Source organism: Pyxicephalus adspersus, chromosome 5 (assembly GCF_032062135.1).
Source record: "Pyxicephalus adspersus chromosome 5, UCB_Pads_2.0, whole genome shotgun sequence".
In the NCBI taxonomy this organism is placed as follows: Eukaryota; Metazoa; Chordata; class Amphibia; order Anura; family Pyxicephalidae; genus Pyxicephalus; species Pyxicephalus adspersus.
The window spans coordinates 55,639,644-55,653,660 of NC_092862.1; the positions used below are offsets into that span (position 1 = coordinate 55,639,644).

General features: G+C 35.9%; 1 protein-coding gene across 3 annotated transcripts in view; it reads left to right on the forward strand.

The window, feature by feature from the left end:
• The window catches only part of ATP9B (ATPase phospholipid transporting 9B (putative)), a 161,975-nt gene that overhangs the window by 63,143 nt on the left and 84,815 nt on the right, over window positions 1–14,017 (forward strand). For all 3 annotated transcript variants that reach the window (XM_072411551.1, XM_072411552.1, XM_072411553.1), the window contains 2 exons: window positions 3,795–3,889; window positions 13,208–13,288. In XM_072411551.1, the coding sequence (XP_072267652.1) occupies window positions 3,795–3,889; window positions 13,208–13,288 (176 nt within the window). The remainder of the gene's footprint in view (window positions 1–3,794; window positions 3,890–13,207; window positions 13,289–14,017) is intronic.

A 14,017-nucleotide genomic window follows, 5' to 3' on the forward strand; every position in this document is an offset into this window, starting at 1 on the left:
TGGACTCTGTTTTAAAATTTACCACACTAGGGAGTTGTTTTAGAAAAATATATTACTATACAGTATACCGAATTACTGCATTTTCAGTATTTTTTATGTATTTATGCATTCTTGTTTAAGCTGATTTTTGTATTTTTTAATTTTTTTAATAAAGTTAATTTTTTTTTTGTTTCTGTATTTCACACTTTTTTTATATTCATGATATCTACTAGACCAGGGGTCTGCAACCTGCGGCTCCGGAGCCGCATGCGGCTCTTCAGCCTCCATGTTGTGGCTCCCTTCGGCTGCCGCGGGGAGATCCCTGATGGGGGATCCCCTTCCTCCCAAGACACTGCGGAGGAGGGGGATTCCCTATCCGGTGTTCTAATGAAAAAAACCAGTGAAAATAATCTACCACGGGGCGTGTACAAATGGGTGTGTACAATGACATCCCCCTCCTTTGAACCCCAATTCCTCTGGAATGGGGAGATGTACAAAATCAAAGATGTAGGTGCAAGTGGGGGACACCTGTGACTAACACCCCCTAAAATTTAATTGTTAGGCTATCATCAGAACATAAAGAACTCTGCCCATCAAAAAAATCTACCGTTACACATTGCTGAAGGCTTCTAGCACCTAAACCCCAATTTATCTGGAACAGGAAGGGGGTACAGGTGAAAAAAATTTGAGGTGCAAGTACGAGACACCTGTGGCTAACACCTCCTAAAAATTCATAAAAACTCAGCCTATCAAAAAAATCTACCCTGTTACACATTGCTGGAAGCATCTAGCATCTGAACCCCAATTTCTCTGGAACGGGGGGGAGGCGGTACAGGTGACCAAAATAGAGGTGCAAGTGGGGGACACTTATGGCTAACACCACCTACAATTGAATCGCAAAAAATGTTTTGCGGCTCCAGACTATTTTTCTTTAGTGGAAGAGGAGGCAAAATGGCTCTTTTGATAGTATAGGTTGCTGACCCCTGTACTAGACCCTTTTTGTACATATTTCTGTAAGTCACAGGTCTAAAATTTAAAAAAAAAAAAATTTTCATGAAAAACAGTGTACTGCTTTTGGTACAGAAATCCAGACATCAGTGAAACTCCCAGGTGGTTAATAATAATAGTAATAACTGTTGCAGATAGTCTAATCATTTATTTTTGTTGCTTTTTTAACTTTCCTCTTTATATCACAGTTGGTTTTAGCATGCAATGCTTTGTTTGTTGAATCATTGCAACCATCAGAGTTAAATACTGATTGCTCTTCTGGGAACAAGTAATACATTTTTGCTTGTGTGACACAAACTAGTGTAAGTACTATCTGTTCCTCCCTACTTTTACTCTCTAATAAAACTGGACCAAACATAAAGGAACATAAATGTATTTCATTATATTTAGGTAACACAAGAAGCCATTGGGATTCATTTACTAACACCTAGTAACCATAAATTACCCTTTGTAAAAATGTGTCTGGTTCAGAATAAAAAAAATTTTTGCTAACAAATCGAAAATGACTTTGGAAATCCATTCCAGGTTTGCTGCATCACCCAGCTTCACTGATGAAAGTTTAATCTCTCCAGTCTTGGAGAGCTTTACAAAATCAAGCCCTATGCCTCTGCTAATTCAATGGGTGAGCTTGTAAGGGAACACATACGTTAGTCAATAAAAGTCAATTGACACAGCTAAAGCTTTTTTAAGTCCATTTATTTTTGAGAAAGAATTAGATCGTCCTTTAAAGTTTTACTGCTGCCTATGTCACCATTAAGGAATTTTACCCCTTTATTTGTCAGAAAAATCATAGTTACCGAAAAATAGTAATGAGAAATCCAAAATTTAGGAACAAAAGCTGTAGGGAAACCTTCTAATGGTATTTTCCTTATTCTGAAAGTTCTCTTTTAACTTCCTGTTGCATCTCAGTTGTATGAACTGAAGGTAAACTGTCACCAAAAAATAAACTGGCAGGAGAAATAACTCTTTATGAGTTTAAAAAGTTTAAAAAAATGCACCGGGTATTGTTTAAAGTACTTTTCATTTAAATGGCATCCACTTAGTTAATACATTTGCACTAATAGCTTCTGTCTCTTGATTAAGTGGAAGTAAGCTGGCTCTGTACATTACTGGGTATAGGAAGCATGTACAGCTATTTATGGACCTAACTGTATAACATGCTGTAGACCAGGGATGCTCACACTTTTTTGACTTGCGAGCTATTTTTAAAATGACTAAGTCAAAATGATTTACCAACAATAAAAACATGGACATAATAAACTCCTGTGCGCGATAGAGTTCATTTTGAAAGGCAGGGCTCCGCGATCTACTTGCATTGCCTTTGCAATCTAACGGTAAATTGCCATCCACCTGTTGGGCACCCCTGCTGTAGACAGTTTACTGTATTTGTTTATTGGGTAGGAAAAGGATTTGTTTAGGGTGTCCTTGTTCAGAACAGTTAGATTTCCCATTGTCCCTATTTAATGTACAGCGCTGCATAATATGTTGGCGCTATATAAATCCTGTTTATTAATAATAATAACATACTCAACTCATGTCAATGCCATAAAGTTAATTGTAATTCCTTGGTCCCTTCTTAGCCTACATGAAACAAGAACAGATCTAAAAGCAATATTCTTTTGACTTCTGAAGATGAAGACTTATGAAGACCATACCGTTGTATTTTCATTTGGTGGTCAGATTTTTGCTAAATGGGTAATAATTTAATTCTGTTCTTGAAGAAACGTGAAACAGAAAAATGTGAAAAACACTGGGCTTACCCAGCTTGTAGCCTTTGTGTTCCTTTCCATAGGATGCCAAACCTCTCTAATGAAGTAAATGTAATATCCTATTCTAGTTCACTGATATAAGGGATGAAATGACATATCATGTTAAGATGATATCAAGAGACATTAGATATGTGGTCACTGTTCCTCTTCTTTTCTCCTCTGATTATCATCAGTGTGTCTTGTGGTGTTTAGGTGTCATTCATGAAATGAGTGCAACTGCAAATCCCCAATTTTTTTCAAAATTGATCCATGCTCTAGTAAACCTATGTTTAACTAGGTAATTTACATAGACAGTAATTAAAAAAAAACAAAATTCGAAAACAAAAACAGTATGGTAAGGAGAGAGTAATGGATAAATTAAGGGTAAGGAATACCATATTGCTAAAAGCGGCAGTTTTTACCTTAAAGCGGACCTCCAGTATCGATACACATATAGCAAGAAATCCCTTTTAGTCTCTGGACCGTTCAGCTGTTAAATTTTACTGCACTTTTAAATGTTGGGCTGCCCTCAAGCCTGTATAATATTAAATAATTATTACAAGATTTCCTATTACAGAATGGGCATATACAGTACATTTGTTCTGTATTCTAGTATTTAAAATAGGATGTGATGGAAGTGTTTATCAGGATAATTAATTCCAAACCAAAATCAAATGTATTATACCTAGTTAATGTCTTTCTAGAAGTGAGTACTGCTGTATATCTATATGTCTATACATTTCTTTTATAAATAAATAGTTTTCCCTGTTTTATAGTTTTTTCTTTTGTATTAACCTTTTAAACTCCTTTAGCAGCAATTGGCTGCCTAGTTCTTACACTGTATGTGAATGCAATATATACTATGTAACTACACCTTGACTGATTAAGGGAACACGTTTACATACATACCTGAATATCTACAGTGAAAAAGTGAAATGTGTGCGCATATATATATATATATATATATATTTATTAATGGTGTTACTTGCTCAGTTTACTTTTTATATTCTCTAAGGATACTAAGAATAGAACTCTGTACTGTTTTTTTTTCCTTTTTAGGGTCTTGCTTTATTCGCACTGATCAGCTGGATGGTGAAACAGACTGGAAGCTGAAAATTGCTGTGAGCTGTACGCAGAGATTACCAGCTTTAGGCGTAAGTGTTGACTTTTTTTAAATCACTAATTTTCTATACATAATACCCTCAGATCTACACCTACAGGTACTTTGAGGCACTTGAGGTACCTACTACCGTGATACTGAATAAGCCAAGTGGACATGAAATTTCTTTAAATAGCCAGTAAACCCTCTTTTTAGTAGCGCTTCTTAGTAGACTAACTAGCTTCATTTTAACACTTAACATTTAGCGGGTTTAGGCTTCTTTACGATACCAATGGGATAATACTTACTGGCTACTTTCCTGTCAGAAATGCAAATCTGGATCTGTGCTGGAGCTGTCAGTACCCTAAAATAGGATCCATGACTGCTGTAATTGCTTGAAGATAGATGAAAAAAAAACAAAGCATTTGCCTTTGATTTTAAAGCCAACCTGCCATGAGTCAACATGTGACTAGACCTGCTGACTTGTTTGTGAAAATGCTAGTTAAGTGGTTGTTGCCTGATGCCTATACTGTCTTTGTGAAAACAGGAAACTTTGGTAACAGCAATATGTAATGCTTAGCCTCCATGATAGAAAAAATAACACACTTGAATCCACTAAAAAAAGAGGGTGAGCCAGTAAGGCTGGGGAGGAAATGGCTAGAAACTGGGTTTCTTTCAGCAAGGTATATGTCATGCTGCAGGTTTGCTGGAACACCCATCTTCAGTAATGAAAGTGTATCCTCCCCAGCTTTGGAGAACTTTAATAAATCAGGCCCAATGTAACACTGGAGGTATATGATCAGTGGCTGGCAAATGGCCAAAGATTATTGCAGTGGACCCAAAAGAGTCAGTAGTGATGTTGGCGGCTTCAGGTAATGCAGCAGTGCCTGGATCCTGGACTTGTAATTGAAGGGTAAGTGGCAAAGTTATGCAGCATTCCAAAAACCATAAACTAATCCAGGTGTTTATTGTCTTGGCTGGTTCTTCTAATCTCAAAAAATAAATCTGGAGTAAAGAATCTTTGCCCCCCAGTAACTTAACTCACTACTCTGGATAAAAAAAAGCTGCATATAGCTGGTTTTGGAGACCTGGGGCATACTGAGGAACATTCAGCAAAACAAATACAGTAGATATAAAAAGTGTACATACCCCTGTTAAAATGCCAGATTTTTGGGATTTAAAAAATTGAGACCACAATAAAATATTTTAAGCGTTTCCTAACTTTATTGTGATGTACAACCTGTTCAATTCTATTATAAAACAAACAAATCTATTAAGGGAAAAAATGAAAAAAAAAATTATAATCTGGTTGCATAAGTGTACACACCCTTAAACTAATAGTTTGCTAAAACACCCTTTGCTTTAATTTTAGCATTCTTGGTTAGAAGTCTTTCAGTAGTCAACTACCACACCATAATATTCACTGTTAGCCTGTATACTGAAACCTTTAAAAACGTTTTTCACACTCTAATAAAATTTTAAATTGACAGTTTTAGCAGTGTTTTTGGTTGTAAGTAAAAAAAATAATAGATTGCTTGACATATTGGTAATTCTTGCCAAAACCAAGAAAGCTTCTTTGACCTGAATCCTGCCCATTTAGTGAATCTGTGTCCATTCAATTACATTCTCTTCCGTCAGCCAGTATTGCTGCTGTTTTGTTAACATTCTTCAGCTTGAAGATGCTGCCTTCCTTCATAACACCTGCTGTGAGAATGGCACAGATTACTTGTATTTATATAACCACCCAAACACCGGTATCTGATTTCACATATCATTTAGTCATCCTTTATCCTCTAGTTGGTCAGGTACCTTTTCACATAATTTACCATCTGCTATTATTTTGCATACCTTAGACAACATACATTTCATCTACGCTTTACCTCCTCTGACTTAATAAATTGGCAGTAATTACCAGTCTGAAGCAGGTTTTATTTCTTGGTAAATATAAACATTGAAGATAAATATAATATACAAGAGTGCACTTCACATATTGGGTTAAAACGATGAGCGAGAATGTTTCTGCAATTGCAATTGAGTTTTGTCTTCCAATAATTCTTGAATGCCACCTGCTGGCCTGTAGTCAATATAGTCACTAAAACCATTTGTATACAGAACAGAGTGCTGAGGAAAGAAAAGACACTCTCAGTTCCACCTATTCTTTTTAGAATGATGATTAAGAAATCTGTAAGAAAAAAAAAAAAAAAAAAAAAAAATATATGCTTTTTCCCCTTCCTATTTTGCATTCTGAAGAAATAGTTTATATCCAATTAAATTATGGAAACAGTTTTAGGTAGTATTTTGTGTTTGCCATTCTCACTGACAATTTATATAAAATGGTGAAAACAAATACATAGAAAAAAAGGCTTATCCAGAAGAAAATAGGTAAACTTTTTTGTTTCTTTTGGGTGAATTTTCCTTTAGTGTAACTATTGTGTGTTAGGACAGGGTGGCAGTATTAACCTGTAGTGGTTTAGGAACAAAAATGTCAGTGTCCTTCTAAAGCCCTCTAAAACACTACAGTCAGCTCAGTTAAGAATTTGTGCCAGTGTTTCAAAGGTACGATGCATAAGTGTGGCCTGCCTAACATTAGGATCCTGCAGAAAACCTTCAGATGTAAGCCCTATCATTTTTTTTTTTTTAATGCAGTTATTCTTCTTTTAATCTTATTTTCTGCACCTCTGATCTCCTAAATTTCCTCTGTTCATATGCACTTTGGTGGCATCTGCATGTTGGTGCCCATGTTGGTTTTAGTTTTGGAATGTGTACTCAACATGCATTGGTGCAGCCACTTACTCTCTACACTGCCTCTGAATATGTAAGGGTGACAATGTAGGAAAGCAATTCTGTAACAGGAATAAAATATTTTCACCTTATAACAGGAAATGACTGAGCAAGGACTTTGATGTTAGGTATTTAATACTAGAGATTTAAAAGATTTGAAAAAAAAAAAAAAAGATTTTAGAAATTACAGATTCTATAAGATGATATAATTTAATAGCTCTCATCCCTTATAGACATTTAAATGGTTTGGTTTTAATTTTTTAAAATAAAAATTATTAGGAAATGTAAAATCAAATTTTTTTTTAATCTGTAAATCTGTTAATTTTAATCTGTACTGCATGGAGATGAAGTTGTATTGCAAGTATTCTTGTAATTTCACCATAAAAGATTTTGTTATTTAGGATTTATGCAGCCAAGACTTGCCAGTGAATGTCAGTTATTTTGATTTCAATGTCTGTCTTGTGTCATGGATGGTGAGTATCTTGTATTGTCATGAACCGTCAGCCGCATCATCTGCACAGCTCTGTAACATTATCCTCAGTGACACCCGGAACAAATAAACCTGCTTCTGAGCTTTTCGTAAAGAACAGATGACACCGGCAAAGATGATCAGTGCAGATTTTGTTGTCTTCCTAAACCACTTAGAATGATCAGACAATTAATTTTTCAACACATCCTTTAATAATAGCTGTCTTGCAATACCTGTAACCTGCAGGTTAGGTTTCCTGTGGTTTTATACTCATAAGTGGTGCAGTATTTTTTTGTGTCAGCCTTCATGTAGTGAAACATTCATTCCCATCTTATTTGATCAAGAAAATTTATTAGCAGCAGTGAGGTAAGTGTAATTTTCAATAAATGGTGACTCGCTGATTTATATCAAAAGATCCATACAGCAGTAAACAATACCATTTACATTTAATTAGTTTTATTGAACCAAGGGCCATTTTATCTGTAATGAACCACATGTTATGATTAAGGATGTATTTTAATGGTCTCTAAGTTGGGTGAACAAATGTTGCCCTTGACCTAATGGGAGGAGGTTTCCCTGTCTTATTGATAACCTCCAAGTCATTTTTGTATTATTATACTGACAGAAAAAGAAAAACATCCCCATTATCATGTTGTCTTCTAGTCATTTTGTGACTAATGTAGATGAATGAAATTCATCTCCCTGAGACCCATTTTACATATGTCGCTCACAAAGGCAGAAAGCTGGCCTTTAAAGCAGACTACACTAACTGTGTATTGTCTTTATTTGTGAATGCCCCACACTTGATGGTTCTCATCGTTTGTACTCCAGCATTTACTTGAATCTAATAAAGGTTCTAAAAAGAAGTACAAAATGTAGCCTAACCTGATCAAACTGATCTTGTAAATAGGGGTATACATTCCTTATTATGCAATACGAGAATAGCGTATTTTTATTTTCTCTCGCCCCCCAACAAACAACTTTCCCTATCCTTTTGCTAATTGATGCTGCATTTTAAAAAACTTAAAAAAAAGCTAATATATGTGACTTAATCTGTACTCACATGATGTATGTGGTCCTAAATGAACACCTTCAATTGGCTGTTCAGCGACAGTTCTTCTCATGCTCTAGAGGGCTACAGCAGTGGGATGATATTATGAAGTGGTGAGGCAACCAGACCTGACAATCTGGATCACAGGTTTTTAATCCAGGCACTGGAGAGGGACATCTGATCCCTGGCTTAGGTAGTGTTGGAAGTGTGTGTTTTGTTGTATCTGCCTATCCCTCGACCAGAGGGATAAGCAGAGCACCAAGTGAGCTTTCTTTTTGGTTCAGAACATTTTTTTATTTAGGTTTTTTATTTTCAACAATAAAGAGGAACTAAACTTAAAAGTGCCTAAAAAATTGGGTCCTCCCACTGTCTTCCCCTTTTTCTTGTTCTTCATCCTCTGTCACCTGACCCAGGCGCGAGATCAGGTGACGTAGGATGGAAAAAAACTTTTCTCTTTGTGCGAAAAGGCTCCTTCTGCGCATGCTCGAGATGCTTGGTAATGCGCAGAAGAAGCACTCAAGAGCCTACCTATGTCACGCATCCTGGGAAGTTCTTGGGAGCTCCTTTTTACGCTCTCATTCATTCTCGATCACCTAGGCGATCGAGAATTAGGGGGCGGTACTGCACCCCTCTTTTTATGAAAACAAAAAAAAGGGCGTTGCGCTTCAAAACAAAAAACAAACAACAGATTTTTTACCTTACATAAAAGGGTTGTCTACCCTTTTATGTAAAGTGAAATTTCTGAGTTTAGGTACACTTTAAGTTAACGTGTAACAAAGTCAAATAGAAATACAGCATGAGGATTGATATTGCATTGTATACCAGTAATAGTCTGACAGAAAAGTAAAACTTCTAACTAGGTCTAGGAGATCTGATAATAAATATATAACAACAAAAGGAGAGATCTGTCACCTAGTTGTTATGAGGATATGTCCTGCTGACCTCTCTAAAGCTACCTATTTCCATTATCCTAAATTGGTTAGTATTGTCAGATGACATGGTAGGGTGTGCCATTTGGCTCCTGCACTGCCAATATTGCTTGGAGATTGCAGAATTGTATGAGTGGTAGGGATCTGGTAAAACATTGGTATTTTATATATAGTTTCTTTGAGTTCTGCATATTAAGGAGTCAGAAGAACTCTCCCATATCTCTTCCTAAAATGGGCTAATTTATTAAAGCTCTCCAAGGCTGGAGAGGATACACTTTCATCAGTGGACCTGGGTGATCCAGCAAACCTGCAATAAATCTGGTCAAGAACTGAAAACATTTGCTAACAAATAGCAAATGACTTTTAAGAAATCCATTCCAGGTTTGCTGTATCACCCAGGTTCACCGATGAATGTGTATCCTTTCCAGCTTGAAGAGCTTTAATACATTAGTCCCAATGTTACAGGTTTTGCTTTTTGGAGAATTAGCTTGTGTGTAAATGTTTTCCTTTCTTAGCATTAGGGATGTTCAAGAGGGGATTGTATAGGTTTATGATCATATGTGGTTCAAAATGGCATTGGTAACAAAGTATTTCAAATAGGATGGTTTGCACTGGCAGTAATGTCTTTGACATGCTAACAATAAGGAATGGACTGGAATTTGATTTCTCATTCCATTAATTTTCATATGTTAGCAACATCAATGGCTTAGATGTTGTCTTTTTATTAAATGTCAAACACTAACAGGGTTGCTTAGTCTTTCCTTATAAAACACCTGATGTTGCAGTTTTTTTAAGGTACCACTGTGTTTACAGGAGGAGAATGGAAAGGTTAGCTTTAATGGCTACACTTTAAAGCCAGACAATATTTTGATTTTAGAGGCAATATTTTGCCTTAAATTGCTATTTTTATTTTTTTTCCATGTGTAGTATGACAACAGGGATTGCCATACTATCAATGCATTCCAGTAATAGTAGCCACTTAAAAACTTATGTATACTCCCCACATGTTCTCTGGCCATTCTTCTGTAGGTATTTCTTTACTCAGACCAGGCTGAACCGACATCTGTCACCAAACATTAAACTTTGCTGCTCTGTTCTTTAGCTTATCTTAACCTTCTTCTGGTTCAACTGTTTTCTGCATTGCTGTGATTTCAGAGATTAACACTGTAGAGGCAAAAAGATTCCAAGCCAGTGGACACATTTTGCATATTCCTAGCTTTGTATAAAAAGAAACCAAAATGTCCATATATTGTACCATACGATATTGTGGGAGTAAAACTGTAGCCATAAAACTGGAGTCAGAAGTATTTTACAGTGTGGTCAGGGATTTTAAAAGATAAGAGTATAAATACATTTGTATGTGAATGCTCTAACTTGTGAGGTGTCAATATCTAATATAACCTCCCCTATAAAACCAAAAACACTTTAAAATAGAGACTTGGATACAGAACAATCTCCACGTCATACAGAATTATACGGCTTTAAATCTGCTAGAAAGAGACCAACCGAAATTGAGCAACCATGCAAAAAGGAGGCCAATGAGAGTGTCCACCAAGACTCTTAGGACAGATCTGTTACAAACCTCAGTGACTGAAACGGGAGAAACTACACCTGCAGTGTCTAATGCCTGGGTGCTTCACTAGTCACAGCTTTATGGGAGAGTGTAAAAAAGACACATGGTAGCATGTAAATTTAGACAGAAGATGATGTGGTCTGATTAGACTAAAACATAGCTTGTTTGGTCATGTGAGGAAGGTTGAATGTTTGACCAACGATTCTCATCATCATTAACACATCATCATCACCGCAACAGCAACTGCTGGGGTGTTTCTTTGCAGCTGGCGTTAGAGGACTTGTGAAAGTAGAGGGCAAAACTGATACACCAAAATACAGGGAAATCCTGAGGCTATATTAGTATATTTATATTCTTGTGGTGTATCGTGTGTTATTGTTGCTTTCCATAAATAGCTATATGATCTACTGCTGTACATGTTTCAAACCTGCAATTATTAATATAGGTAGGGATAAATAGCTAGTTTTTTTACCAGCTGGTGAAAACTTTTTCCCCATGTATCTCTGTTTAAGCTGCTGATTTTTATTAACCTAGGAAATTATTGTATGAGTTGTTTGGGTAAAATGGTTAATAAAAAGTGACTGAAGCTCAGAAAACTGTTTTGAGTGTATGTGTCTGGTATTGGACTCTGTTTTACCCCTTTTCCAGGGGACTCTTATTTTTCTGTTCACAATAAAGAACATAATAGCCTCGATTATCTAAATTGTTGGTGATAACAGATGGGGAAAAAGTGAATGATGAAGATATAGGACACCCACATGTGTATTGGTTTCATATGAATTATTTCTTGTGGTCTGATGAAAACTAAATAGAAAAGACAAGAATGTGATGAATAGCCAGTGTGTAAAAGATTACAACAAATGGCAAACAGTTTGAGATGTGCACAGATATAGAGAATGCCAGTTGTCCTATACAGTTCTTCATATTGCAGCAATCTATAATTTAGAGGATCATGTCCTTATCTGTGCCACTGTTCCTAATAAAGCCTATTGTACCTATCTGTGGTGTATGTGTGTGTATGTAAATACATATACATAAACATAATCATAATATATATTCTCTCTTTTTCCTTTCTTCATTTAGCTAAGATGTAAAATCTTAGCTTTGTCCCTTACATCCCCTCCAGAACTATCAGGTTGCTTGATTAAATGACCTTCTATGAGCTTCTCACAGCTTGCATTGGAATCTGCAGCAAGCCAGATAGAGCTATCCTCATTCCCTGGATGTCTAGCACAATCTAGCCTTTTCATTCCCAGTCTGAGTGTCCTTGGCACACCTCTTTAATACATATATTTAGGTTCTTTCAAAGTTGAACATGTGACCATTTTGAAAAACTATCCACAACACCCTGCTAACCAGAAAGGAGAAACAAGGGAAAATAGAAGCAAATTAAACTTTAGATTTAACAATTCTGATGTTAATGAGTTGTCACTGGCATCAGGACTGCCAGTGTGACATAAGCCCTAGCTGGAACTGGAGGTAGAATTTAATTTCTTTACAAGGACTAAAAGACATCTGCCAATAAGACAGTGATACTAAATTGACTGTGGGACAAAAATTCTGACATTTTGAAGTGGCTGCACAAACATTTCGATTTGTTTTTCATTTTTGTTTTGTATACGCTTGTATTTGTTTTTACATACCTAAAGATGCATGTATCTATAGCAAAAATTGTTTTTTAAGTAGGGCAAGGTTGAACTACTTCCTTTTTTTCTTTTCTGTGTTCCTACAAAAACACCCAAGTTTATATATAGATCAAGTAGGGAAGGATTAGAAATTCTATCAAGTATTTTTTGTTTATTTTTCCTGTGCCCATGCTAGGTAGATTTGCTGTCTGTATTTTTTTGTATTTATGGAGCTAGAAAATAAGGTAAATCATCCAGTTCAGAAAACCTCTCCAGTGACAACTAAGAGGAAGTTTTTCTTGCTTGGGCAAAGAAGAAAAAAAAAATACTAAAGAGGATATAGACAAAAATGTATCTACAAGGCTAACCTTTCCCTACATCGCCAAATCTAAAAATACCCTTTGCCTATACATACACTTTAGATTGCAATTATGTTATAATTAATGGTTGGAGTAGGACTAGGAATTCACGTTGCACATTTATGGTATATATTTAAACAACAAGGAGAGAGCTGTTTTCTATATCTATGGGTAAGTTCATGGAGATGAAAAGTACATGCAAGTATTTATCATTGTTGGGGACATAGATGAATGAAGTTAATATTTTACTAAGATGAGGTGACCTTTTGCATGTTAACGTCTTTGTTCTGCAACAAGACATCAAACTCATATTACTCAGTTCTGCTAAGGTTCCTCTTAGGAATTAATCTGTTTTCAAGTATCAGATATTAATGTTACCCCTAACACATTGCTTAGTGGTACGCTTGCTGGGGCTGTGTCATTTTGTGCCAAAAAAATGAAGATTTTGTTTCATGAATAAAGAAGAAAAATCAATGGTATCATATTCAGAAATGAACGAGCTGTTTTTGGTCATGCCTTCTTTGACATACTTTTATTTAGTGATAAAGCTGCATTGTTTATTAATTGAAGCTATTCTCTATTGCAGGATCTGTTTTCAATCAATGCTTATGTTTATGCTCAGAAGCCACAACTGGATATTCACAGTTTTGAAGGTAACTTTACACGGGTACGTAAACGCTTTCTCTAATTTTTCATACACACAATATACCCAAGAGACAATATTGCATTGACTGCAGAGCAATGGATGCTGGCTACAGTACAGCACCTGTATGATCTACTACCTCAGAAATTAAAACTTTTATTCAGTGATCACTTATACTGCAGTTACAGCACAATTGTCTCTCACCTGATTTATTTAAACAACATAGAACTCTGTAATTTTTAAATACTCCAATTTGTGTATCTGTATCCCTATGTCCAGACTGCATCTGCATTAAAATGTCTCAGCTTTAAATTTAAGCTTGGTGTTTGTCTGTGATAAATATAAAATGCACCTAGAGTTAAAATGGTTTTGCACGCTACCTGTACCCTTTTTCTTTTCCTTCTTTTCCTGTAATGTAAATGCCCTAATAATCAAAATATAAATGTTCCACATCTTCTGGGTTATTGGTGATATTTATTCTATCGCTGGATATTGTCAGCTTTTAGCCAGTCCAACCACTAGACTATGACAGGTGTCATCATCTGACATTGACCAGTATAGCTGAGTTATCCAGCCGCCGGACAATGACAGATGTCATTGGCATCACTACAATACTTTACCCATCACTAACATTTACGCAACTGTTTTAGCTTTGCTGTAATATCTTTCTAAGCTTTACTGCCTATTGATTCTGACAGTAGTTTTGTCATTTATTCTATTTCTTTGATTGGGGGACAGCACTGTTCAAAAAGG